Raw genomic sequence first — 13,613 nt, 5'->3', positions numbered from 1 at the left:
ATATAATAATTAATAAATAAATTAAATTTGTTGTAATAAAATCTAATATAATGATAATAATATTGGATGAATTAAAATTATATTTGTAGTCATAAAAAAAAATTCGATTTTTTGTGTGAATGGAATATTTTTTATATTAAAATAACGTGCCATAAATATATATATCATTGTGAGCGTATATTATACACAGAATGAAAATAATTGAATAAAAATTAAATGATAAGACTTTTATTTTATACACTGCAGTCTGACATATTTTTATATAAATTAATGAAATATCTTATTTATATAATATTCATTTTTTTTATTATTTTACAATAATTTTTATGTACGAAATAATGACATAAATTGTGATGCAAAGAAAACAAATATTTTGAAAAATAAAGTTGATTACAATATAATTATAATTACATATCTTTTAGTGTCATTATATTATATATATATATATATATATATATAATTCCACTTTTTTTATTAGATTCTTATTACAAAATATTACAAATTATTATTCATGTTCTCTTAAAGTTACACAATTTAATTTTTACTTATTTAAATTTATTCTAATTTACTTATTCTATATATATGTCATAAATTGGTAATATATATTTATCATCTAATTTATAATGTATATTTATAATGTAAACTTATATTGATATTTAGAAATTTATCTCACATTCGCACATCGTTAATAAAATTAATAAATGCGTTTATATTAGTCATCATTTTAAAGATATATCTGTATATATATAATATATATATATATATATATATATATATATATATATACATTTATAATTTTTAATAAATTAATACAATTATTATTTAACACAAGATAGTGACATAAATTTCAAAATATTCATTATGTATACTACTTTTTTATATAGATTATAAATAATGAAAAATTAATTTGACTACTGCAGTGAATTCTTATCGCATAATTAATTAGAATTAAGATTACGAAGTTTTCCACAAGCTATTGTTTCTTTTTTCTTATAATTTTCATTTTTTTTAATTTGTAATTTTAAAGAAATATAATCTTTTTTAAGCACTAATGTAACATTAAAATAACGAGATTTTTTCATTGGTATATATATATATTAAAAAATAGTCGTCAAACTTATATTTAAATATAACAATATAATTCCATAATAAGATATGTATATTTCTATGACATAATTTTTATGAAACTTATGGTCCAGAACATTATTTCGTGCAATATATCTATTTATTTCTTTCTTGTAACTTATTACTAATATAGTAAATTTACTTTTATTCGAACTACTTGTTTAAAAGTAAATCAAGACAAATAGAGCGAGTCCAAGTTTATTACGTAGATGGAATTCAGAATTTGTTTTGTTTCTTCTCCATTTCACTCAGCAAAATGAAAAAAGTGAAAAAGAGGAAAATTTCAAAACTTGAACAGATCTATTCTATAACCGATCAACTCTCTAAACTCAACAAAAAAAAGTAATGCACAAAGAAAATTCAAGAATTTTAAATAACAAAGATAAAATTGTAAAAATTTGCTTTAATTAATTTATAAATAATATACATCATTAATAATTATAATGTACTTAAAAAATATGCAAAGTGCATCAAAAAGCAAACCAAAATGCACATTAATATTCTACAATTCTATGTAAATGTAACATTTATCTGCAATTCATATAAAAACGAAAAAAAAACTATTATTCACAGGTAAAAAAATATCCCCTTGTCATAGTACCATGTACACTTAATTTCTTTTATAAAATATTTAAAATGTATCACGTTTATACATTTATCGAGTATAAAGCCTAGAGTATCGTATATCTCTGCACTCTGCGTGACATGATTTTGAATCGGTAGTACTGTAGAAGCTTCACATTTCTGTATTACGAGACACGATTGCATTTTCATACATTCTAATCAAACATTCTGATGTATTCATGACATACAAATGATTAAAATTGAATATCTAGTCAGGCTTATCAATGATTCCTCTAATTTATTAATCCATCTATTTTACTTTGGCTGAGGGACGATTTCTTAGATTCTTCTTCGTCGCCTGATCTACTTCCGGAAGATCGTCATCTTCGGACAAAGCGGATTTCTTGCCTGAAAATACATATGTTTTAGTTTCATAAAATAAATATTGACATTTCACACACAGATAAATTAACTAATAAAGTCTTAATAAAGAAATAACTAATAAAGATTTAAATTAAAAGAATCCATTCTCACCATCTCGCTTTCTCAGCTTTTGTTTCGGCTTGGTTTTAACGACAACAGGCGCGGCGTTTTCGCGCGCACGTTTAATTTGTTTCGCGATGAAGTAGTACAGGAGATAACTTTGGAAGAGCGAAATAACAGATACCGCCGAGAATTGCACAGCTGGAGTATTGAAGTTGCCAGTGTCATAGTCAAAACTGAACTCCAGTTTTCTCAAACCGTACAGAAACACCACAACCGTAAGGATGATAGTTGCGAGACGCGCAAACATATACGTCGAATTAGCGACGAAGGAATGATACTGCAAACATCATAAAAATGTAGTCAAAGAATTTCCGCTATAAGAAACATAATAGCTCAACTGTTTTAAAAACAACTTACATTTCGTTCTTTTCTCTTTTTGACTAATAAAGTGAACCAGTCTGGCTCCATGTAACGAGGCATCTGCCACATAATGGAGAGTCAACAAGATTACTGCTAATTGTTGGAAGCTGCAAAAAATACATATTTATTACAAACTTGCAAAAAAATTTGGGAAAAAAGTGTGCGTAGGACATTATTATGATAATTACTTAAAGAAATAAGCGGCAGATGTAAAGAATAATCCAATGGTTGCATGAAGAATGCGCTGTGGAATGTCTTCTTTCTTAACTCGTTGAAAGTAGAGCTCGGGATAACAGTGTAACCAATAGGCAAGCTGGCCGATAAAGAATAATTTCAAAGAGAAAGACATTGGTGCCGGGTATTGTTCCCACAATGCCCATATATTTAAAAGCATATTTTCCCTAAAAGAAAAATCTTAGTTATCATCTTGATATTCAAATAAATTGTTATTAAAAATTATAAATTATAAAAGACAAATATTTCTCTTTATAACTAAAATCTATATTACCTAATAATAATATCAATGGCCCATAATGCGGATAATATATAAAACACTATTAATTGGCTGGACTCGTTAAATTTGGAGAGTTTGACTTTGCTGAGATGGAGACGTTTGGAAATTTTCTGAAAAGGAAAATAAGTTTTTTAGTAACAAACTTAAATATGTTTAAGCTGAAATATATTTTTACAATCAGTATATTTCATATTTAACAGATATACTTACATCGAATATATATTCCTGAAGCACAGCGTGCATTATAATGGTTATCAAGAAGTAAAAGAATACTGCACAGGCATCTTTCCATCCTGTAGTGTATTTTATCACTGCTGTTGGATCTTCAGTGGTGTTTGTCACATTATGGTGGATAGCGATAAACATATATGCCCATGGCGAAGTGACCTGAAAGAAAATAATCATGTTAGATGATATAACAAAAATAATAGGAACAAAAGCACAGTTGTAAAAATAATTTGATAAGTCATTCTGATAAAACATATGTTAAAAATCATTTTTCTCAAAATTAATATAAAGTTTCCAAAACTTTCTCTCTAACAGCATAATATATAAATTTAAGTAATCTTTAAATATATAAATATATATATCACAATTAATACATTTTTATAATAATCTTTAGAGAATAGTAAATTAGAATACTATTTAAAGCACAAAATATCTTCACAAACATAAACAAAGATGTATGCTAGAGTCTGGCAGTCCCAATTAACGCTAACAATCTGTAACATATGGTCATCCTATTTCCCAAATTTTCCCAAACTTTTCTCCGCAAGATACAGATAGAAACTTAGCTCGAACGTGAACGATTCGTGCGAATAAATTTTATTTTCTAAATCGTGTCACTCAAGCAAATCGGAGTCGCCGGGCAGACATTGAGCAGATAAGTGACAGATGTGTCAAAGACCGACCTGCACCATCAAGCCGATCACGAAGACCATAGCCACGCAGGAGACGATGTCCGCGTGATTTTGTATGACAAACTCATGGCTGAGAATAGGCGGATTCTTGTTCGAGCTCTTGCGTCCCTTCACCGCGACCATCTTGAGCCAGACGAGCGCGTGTATTCACTGAACGGCGAACGCGGCACGACAGAACAGACCTCGGAAGTAGAATCGGCTTCGCCGCCACGAAACCGAGGCCACGCCGCCTCACCGTGGAAACGTCACGTCACGCGCGCGCGGCGACCAACGTCAAGTGACGTCATGACGTCAAGCAATGTGGCGCTCGCGTCCTCTAACCTGTTGGCACCGCGCGAGTCATATCGACGATGGTGTCTTGCCCCGGAAATTATTCATTCTCCGGCCGAAACGGCGGAAATACCTTTCTTTGTTGACGAATAAATATTTAAGTCGTAACGCAAGACGGACAGATTTTTTTGCGAGAGAAACGCGCGACTGACGAATGATTATTCCGATCTAGATGCTCGCTTGACTTCTAACGCGACGTATGACGTATTATTACCCGGCCTATCTCGCGCAAATTCAAATTGAGAGAAAAAATCAGATTATTATACGTAGTATTGATGAAAGTTTACGTTGGAAAGAAAAATTGTACTCAAAAATTATGTAGCACGTTGAAAGCCAACGCATAAATGTGCATGTTTTTAATACTTTTATGTAATTTTCTCTTTTAGGCAAAAATTTATCAGCAAAATTAATGTAATATTAGATCAAAATTAAAGATTGAATTATAGATAAAGATTATAATAAATAGGAAATAAAATGTATAAACACACACACACACACACACACATATATATATTTTTAATTTGTGCAAAAGAATTATTTAATATATTTATTATTATTATATGTACATATATATAAGTATATATTGTTTATTATATTTAATAGAAATTAGATAGAAATTCAAGATAAACTTAGTTTTTCATAAACATGCATAATTTATAGCTATGTAATGACTACAATGCATTTTTCTAATATATCCAAATATATTATTAGAGATAATTTTCACATTTTTATATATTTACATATTATTTATATGAAATATATAAATATATATTTTTAAAATAAATAAATAGTTTACACATTTTATATTCAATAATATATAGAATTTGTTCTCTCTGTATAATATGTATGTATTATATTAAAGATGTATGATTGATATTAATTATGTGGGATTAATGAGTTAATACACAATATTTCAATTTTGCTTTTATTAATTCTTAATAAGTGCATTAATAAATTTAATTGAAGAAAACATTAATTATTGATTCATTAACATTTTAATAATTAATAATAAATCGATATAATCAGTTATGTGAGAAAGTCTTAAAAAAAAATATTCGGAGATCAAAAAACTCGTTATTTATTTGCACACACATACACACACACAAACGCACATAAACTCGACATGTGCTACAATCTATCAAGAGACATCTCGGTTCAATTAACTAAATAAGTATCTGAATCATTCAATATAAAACATTGATAGCTGTAAGTCACCAGTTGAGAATCGTGTAAAAGCATCGAGTGCAAACATTTTAAAAGAAGATGTTAAAAATATTATATGTTTTACTAAAAGTGTTAATATTAATGAGAGCGAACATCGCACTTTCGTCAGATGATGTGAGGGAACCTGTAAGTCTTCAGAAAAAGTATTTTTATGTGCTCTCTAAACTTTTCACTAATAAAACATTTACATTATAAAAAAAATTAATTTGATATAATATATTACAGATGATAGATTACCTATGTAATTGAAACTGTAATACGTAACTAAAGAGTTTTAATGCTATAAAAATATATATAAAGTTTATTAAGTTTATTAATTAAACATTAAAAAATTCATGTTTTATATATGTATATAGAAAATTAAACTTAATTATTAAAGTATATTACAACTTAAATGTTACACGTGTTGTTGTATTTAAGAATAAGAAATGACATTTATAATTTCGTTATAATATTTAATACATAATTTATTAATAATTAATAAAATATTTATCTATCTATTTACTTCTATCTATCAATTTACTTGAAAGGATTTTTAAAAATTTTACTTACATCTATATATGTAATTCATAGGAAAAAGATTTGTCAATCTGTATAGTCTTATATTTCTTGATTACAGAATTATGGATTCTTATTTTGTAATCAAGAAATTTGAAACTATACAGATTGATAAATCTTTTTCCTGTACAAATTAAAGTATTAATATTAACAAAAGGCAAAGCGTTCTAATTTCAAGTAAAAAAAACAATCCGTATAGCCAATAAATAGATTTATAATTTATCTATATAACCTCATATTTTGTTAATAAAAAAGGAAAAAAACAACTGACTTCTCAAAGCATTCGTCGGAGTTCGGCCAACCGTTTAGAATCCCCTTAAATAAGTGAATTATTTAATAATTATATAATTTTTTGAATTTTCTCTAATGTCAATAGGCGAAACATGTTAAAGTCTTGTAATTATCTTTACTACTGTGTACATATGTTAATAATAATAGAATATTATATATAGTCTTATTAAGTACGCCGTAAGCGATTTATATATTTAAAAATTCATTACCCATTTTTTATTAAAGATAATGTAAAATTTTTATTACATATTTTGTTACGTATTTCTTTTGAAAAAAATTTGTTAATAAATGAATCGTAAATAAAATTTAAAAAAATTCGCGATTTCAGCTGAATCGTGTACAAGTTTAAAGCGATCCTTTTCTAATAGCTGCAAGTTCTTTAAACAATTAACAGATATTTATCGCATATTTATTAATTTATCGCATATTTAAAACTCTGCCTTTTTATTACTTTCAACGATTTATATTCACTACATAATTCACGAAATAAATTTCTATCTAATCGCACATGTATATTTCATTAACCGATTTGACGGGATTACGAGATCGTGCATTTATAAGCTAAATATACAATGCATATTTATCAACAGGTTTATGTCACCCACTATACAATCGATCAGTTCTCAAAGATCAAACGTGTCGAGAATTATATTGATAACGATTATATTGATAACGTTACTGTGAGAAATGAAGTTGGTAAGAGTTCAATCTTAAAACTGGCTTGATTAGTTATGTTATAAAAAATTAATTTTAGTTTATTTCATTTTTTTGTTCTTTAAGAGAAACAGTTTAAGATAAAGTCAATCTCATTATTTTGCTATAAATCGTTTCTAAGCAGTCGCAAATCTTATATTTTTAAATTCTTAAGCAATAATAGAAATTTTTGAGAAGCTATAAAAACATAACTGTCTATAATTATTGGTTTTTATTTATTATAAAATATTCGTTCTGTTCAGAATTAATAAAAAATGTAAAATTTTTTTATTATGGAGTATTATATAGTTTTTAGTCATTATAATAGTAATTAAGTTTTAAATCTCAAAAACACGCAAAAAGTCACTATTATATTATTTCAATTCACATTTTATAATTAGTCAATATTCTAAAAATCATTACTGATCACATTTTAAATTTTTTTATCCTCTGTAATTTATGCTTATAATTCTTCCTTCTTATTTAGAAATAATGGTCATCTAAAAAACTAAAATATTATATGTTTTTATTAATAATTCAAAATATTGTCTCATTTTATATTTCTTCAATTACTGAAATTGGAATCCTTATATATTTATCATATCTATATGTACAATTTTGAAATCTCTGTTAAATTAAATCTCTAAAGTTTTACTTCATATACTGCATTTCTATACATATATCGTTATATATATATACTTTTAAAATCTCCAGAAAACGGTCCAAGCGAGCCAACTTCTCCTAGAGTATTCATACAATTTGAGAGTAGACTGAACGAGAGAAGCGACATTATTGTGAATTACAGGTAAAGAATCTAAATTACTAACTTTTACTCTTTCATTCTTCAAAGTTTAATGATAGAAGTTGTATATTGAATATACTTTAAAAAGTATATGTATGTATATATACACATATTCTAACTTTATTAAAAATTCGTAAAAAGTAAAAGATATAAAATATATTTCTATACTTTCCAGATGGGAAGAACCTAAATCCATAAATGGTAAAATACAAAAATACACAGTCCGGTTTTGGTACATACACCAGAAAAAGTTTATAAACTTCATCCATAATATCTCATCTACAAAAATACACTTTAAAATGACCAATTTAACTCCTTCTATGATGTATTTTCAAGTACAAGCGCATAACGAAAATGGCGCAGGTCCTTATACAAAGTTCAGAAATGTATCGTCAACGCACGAAAATCCAGTACCTTTATTATTAATCAGCTCATCGCATAGTATATTAGTATCAGATATAGATTTACTAATAAATTATGAACTTAATAAATATAGAACAAAAGAAATTATTTATTCGGCATTGGAACATAAACTGTATTGGATTAATGAAGTGTCGGAGTTAATTTCATACGATTTTAATGCAAACACAATGGAAACAAATCACATTTACACAAAAATAGTTGATCTCGACTCTTCTGCGCACAATCTCTGTATCGATTGGATAGCAAGAAATCTTTATAGGATACAAGATGCCAACCACACCAAAAATATTATGAAGCTAGATTTAACATTGTGGGAACAAACTGGCTTAGCCAAATATCATAGCATCCTACAGATAAATGAGTCTAAATTTTTAAATATAGTGCCACTTAAAGGGTAAATATTATGTATGTGAATCAAATTAACAAATTTGTCTTTTAATTAATAATTTTGTATAATTATTTCACATTTTATAATTAGTCAATAACTTAATAAAATTATTTATTGAAAATCATAAGTTATTGAATAAATTGACACAGAATTGTAAACATATTTAACAATGATTATTGATTTCCGACATACAATTAATATATATACAATAATGTTTTTAAATAGAGAATATTTTGTACATTTACAGATACATTTACTGGATGGAATTAAATTCAAATAATCAATATGTAATAAGGCAATCGGATCTCGATGGAAAAAATAAAAAATCTTTTTTGGAAGACAAAGATAATGAATGCTTCTGCCCATACAAATTACAAGAAGCATCCACCATGCACATTCACAACACAAATATTGACGAACCGTTAATGTATTGGACATCGAAAGATCATTTAATCGCAGGGCGGGACATTTATGGTTGTAGGTGCCGTTTGGTTCTCAGCGCTGGAAATCAAAAATTTTTCAATTACTTAACAATTGATAAGACAAACATTTACTTATTTAGTAGAGACGAACTCCAATCCATAGTTTATCTCTATATGTTAAATAAAAAATATGCTCTTATCGAAAGCAACGAAAATGCTTTTAAACATGAATTTAACATATATAAGATAGGCAATAAGAGCCAAATCGCTTTTAAACATGTCCCAAAAGATATTGGTTTTGTAGAACCCATAAATTCAGTCATAGCTCTTGATGTATCTTCGCAACCATATCCGCCAACAACGTGTCTGACACCTAAAGTAAAAAATTATGCTATTAAAGTAACAAACATAACCGCGAATAGCATCATTGTAAATCTCCCGGAACCGGATCCCAATGACGGCTGCGAAAAGTATAACTTACCCACTACTATATATATAATTTCTGTAAGCCATTGTTTGGACAATGATCATAACAAGTTCAAAAAAAGGAACGAGCAAACGCACAAAAGTCATTACGAAATAAAGAATTTAACGCCATTCACAGAGTACAGATTAAAGCTGGCACTAAGCAATTTTTATGTTGACAAATTCTCTAAGGACTTGCAATTCGGCGAGGATGTGATACAGAAAACTAATCCAGGCAAATTCAATGCGCCGGAAAATGTAACTGTTCAAGTTCTAACTCCTACTTTAGCGAAGATCTATTGGATGCCACCGCAGAATCTAAACTGCGCGCAGCAAGTAAATTACGAGGTGCATTGGAAATCAATTCTTTTTTCAAATGGCACACGAAAAATAACTTATCAAGTGCCACACATCGAACAACTTTTTAAGCTCGAACGTACTGTAGATGGCAAGTTTTTCACAATAATCCAATCCCCGCTGCCAGGACAAGAATACTCGATATACGTACGTGTGTATCCTGCAAATTTCAGTAATTTCTTCACTGACAGCGTAGACATAAGCGCCCATATGTACTCGGAACCTAATAATTTGACTTTAAGCGGAATCAGTACAAACAGTATGGCTATTTCATGGATTCCAAGCCATAACTTGATCAATTATAAACTGGAATACAAAAATGTTACGATGCAGGTGTGGAAAATCGCGGACGATATTGAGAAAAATAATGACAAAGTAATATATTATATAAAAAATTTACAGCCGGGAACTTTCTACAATTTTCGTTTGATCTTGAAATATCCCGAGCATATGGAAGATTTTATATGGCCGCTTGATGAAAGATTTTATACTTTTAAAACACTTGGTAAGCAAATGAAGAGATTAAAATATCATTTGTTTACTTTTTAAAAATATCTTAAAAGTTATAATTTTACGAATAAGAAAATTTAAAAAATTAATTCAAATTATACTCTTGTGTAACATAGCTGATATTCCGAGTGCTCCTGGGATACCTATGATAACGAGACTTCCAAATTCCACGTATCAGTTAAAATGGAAGCCTGCACAAGTTCACGATTCACAAGTGAGTTTGTATCGACTGGAAGGTTTAATTGTTGAAAATAATTATAAAGAAGATAATCAGGCAAATAAACACTGGAATTTATATTACAACGGAACACATAACCACTGGATAATGACGAAAGGCATGAATCAGAAATACCGATTCCGCGTGCGGGCTGGAAACGCTTATGGTTTTGGAGAATGGAGTGAAACAAGCGCAGAAGTTGATTTGACAGATTCTATCGAAATATTGGCTGCGCATTATTATTATTATTTACTATTACCATTTGTATTAAGCCTTATCGTAACCCTTGCAGTCTATAATGTTTATTACTTTTATTGTTGTAAGTGTACTTCATAATTTCAGAGTTAGGTTGCAAATTATTTTATTTCATACATAATATATAATTCGTACATACAAATTCATATATAAAAATTATTCTAAAATATTTGTTTACTTGTTGAAAATGATTTATACTTTGCAATGTATTAATATTTTATAACATTATTTATCAGCGTATGGACAACGCGAAGGAGTTAACGATCCAGTTCTGCCTGCGATTATGACCGACATTGAATTAGTAACTCAAAGTGAATTGTCACACGAGTGTGTTCAGCTCAACAAGCTGTACGATTCTAAATTGCAACATATTTTAGATGAATGTAATTTGAGAATAATCAAAAAAGAGCAAATTACTCGAACAAAGCTTCTAGGCAGTGGCCAATTTGGAAATGTAAAAAGCTAATTTTCTATTAGTCTTAAAGATATATCCTCGAAGACTTTTCTTAATTTTTTAATAAAAAAAATTTTGAGATAATGACTTTTTAATAAAAAGAATTTAAAAAATCAAAATTTTTCATAAAAATAAATAATACAAACATTTTTAGTTTGCACATTATTAATTTGTATTAATTATGAATTATTTTGCAGGTATTTCAGGGAACTGTCGAGATTTTAGAAGGATTAAACACAATGCCTGTCGCAATAAAGATACTACGAGAAAATGCTTCCTCGAATGACAAAGAAAACATTTTGCAAGAGGCTAAAGTTATGAGCTATTTTCACCACAAACATGTGGTAAAATTGTTGTTCGTCTGTTTGGACAATGATTCACCAATGCTCATATCAGAATTAATGGAAGGTGGTGACTTATTGAAATATTTGCAAGAGTGTCAAAAATTGCAATCGTCAGATCCACGCTCTTTGCGTCTGCAAGACTTGCTTGCCATGTGCGAAGATGTAGCACGCGGTTGTTGCTCTTTAGAAAAACTACACTTCGTGCATAGAGATCTCGCATGTCGTAATTGTTTAATATCGTCAAGAAATCGCGAAAATCGTATTGTAAAAATCAGCGATTTTGGACTAGCTAGAAATCTCTACAAGAATGCATACTATCGTACGGTAAATACTATTATTTGGAAGAGATAAATTGTTTTTTATTTTTACATGTAATGACATTGTACAATACAATTTTAAGTGAATTTAAATGTACAAAAGTTAAGTATTTTTAGTTTTTATAATAATAGAGGAAAATAATGATAAATTAACTTTATGTGCACACACGTAACGCTTCTTCAAAAAATGATGGTTGTTAAGTTGTGGGATGGCTTTGTTAAGAAATTTAACTGTGCTAAAATTATGCTTTAGAAAGGAGAAGGTCCGCTTCCTCTTCGCTGGATGGCACCGGAATCTTTGATGTACCGAAAATTTACTTCGCAAAGCGATGTTTGGTCGTTCGGGGTACTTATATGGGAAATTATGACATTAGGTGAACACCCCTATTCTACCAAAAATCATTCTGAAGTATGGCAATATGTGTGTGCGGGAGGCAAGCTGCCAAAACCTCTCAACTGTCCATTGATGTTATACGAATTGATGCATCGTTGCTGGAGTCCAATAAATGCTAGACCGAATTTTACAATTTGTTTAGAAAATATTATAACTCTGAGAAACAATATAGAAGACACGATACCGAGTTTGGCTGATAGTATCAGATATGTAGAGGTGAATCTATCATAATTTTATTTTATCATTATTTTATGTATATGTCATAGCATAGATTATTGAACCTTAGAAGGTCGATTAGAAAATTTATTGATTAAAATATTTCTTGTTTCTCGCTTATATTTAAAATATTTTTAATATTTATTTAATTATTTGTGTTTGTATTGCTGACTTTTGATAAATATTAACGTTTGCGAAAAAAGTTTGAAAATCCTTTACAAATTTTGTTTGTATGCGCTCGAGCTATATTCAATTTTGTGAAGTTTTGCTATATATGCGTGTCATCAAAAAATTACTTACAATCAGCCAGTTAAGCTTAAAATTGTGATTTTACGAATATATTTTTACTGGATATTAAAGCGCACAACATATTTATATATCTCTCTTCATTAGTTTTTTAAATTTTTTGGATATATATTTTTTCTGTTTTAGCTTCCGTCTTCTGGAGAAATAGAAGGTTCTGTCGAAAGTATAGCACATCCTACACCCGAACGTTTAACTACCAATGATGCTCCAAATGTCATAGAATATTCGACGTTATCGCATTCTTGAATGAGTGATTTTTAAAAGCTCCTGTTAACACTTATAATTAATTTTACCATTTTTTATTCTAACTATCGATATATTATATTATATACAATAGCCATAATGTAACTAAATACAATAATGTGAAAATCTCTTTTTAATATTTTTATATTTTATTTTTTTCATACTTTTTATATCACTAATAATGTTTGTCTAATCGAAAAAGTTTATGCCATAAATTTCACTATCGAGCTCGGCGAAATCGATGCTTCAAAAAAGGCGACAGAGAAGCAAAAGGAGAAGTAAGATTGTTTATACGCAAAAAATAAAAGAATTATGAAGAAATACAGAAAATTTTAAATTTTTATACACAAATATGTGTATTTTATAATTTAATTT

The 13,613-nt window shown here is 28.3% G+C and overlaps 2 protein-coding genes across 2 annotated transcripts; one reads left to right on the top strand and one right to left on the bottom strand.

Moving 5' to 3' along the window:
- Positions 1–1,508: 1,508 nt before the first annotated feature.
- On the bottom strand, positions 1,509–4,318 carry TRAM (translocating chain-associated membrane protein 1). Its single transcript, XM_029312148.2, is given in 8 exon segments — positions 1,509–2,097; positions 2,224–2,500; positions 2,502–2,512; positions 2,593–2,702; positions 2,784–2,996; positions 3,104–3,219; positions 3,320–3,496; positions 4,021–4,318. Coding segments are annotated over 8 exon segments (1,134 nt in total). The 5' UTR covers positions 4,153–4,318; the 3' UTR covers positions 1,509–1,999.
- A 1,162-nt stretch (positions 4,319–5,480) lies between these two features.
- LOC114938281 (proto-oncogene tyrosine-protein kinase ROS-like) lies at positions 5,481–13,375 on the top strand. Its single transcript, XM_085481151.1, has 11 exons — positions 5,481–5,709; positions 7,023–7,128; positions 7,840–7,930; positions 8,103–8,744; positions 8,986–10,315; positions 10,385–10,487; positions 10,609–11,028; positions 11,201–11,418; positions 11,616–12,086; positions 12,333–12,689; positions 13,122–13,375. Exons 1-11 carry the CDS (start codon positions 5,623–5,625, stop codon positions 13,239–13,241), a joined length of 3,945 nt encoding a protein of 1,314 aa, XP_085337277.1. The 5' UTR covers positions 5,481–5,622; the 3' UTR covers positions 13,242–13,375.
- The last annotated feature ends 238 nt before the right edge of the window (positions 13,376–13,613 follow it).

This window comes from Nylanderia fulva, unplaced genomic scaffold (assembly GCF_048542155.1).
Source record: "Nylanderia fulva isolate GAGA-0341 unplaced genomic scaffold, ASM4854215v1 Scaffold17, whole genome shotgun sequence".
Lineage (NCBI taxonomy): Eukaryota > Metazoa > Arthropoda > Insecta > Hymenoptera > Formicidae > Nylanderia > Nylanderia fulva.
This window is presented reverse-complemented; position numbering and strand designations above follow the sequence as displayed.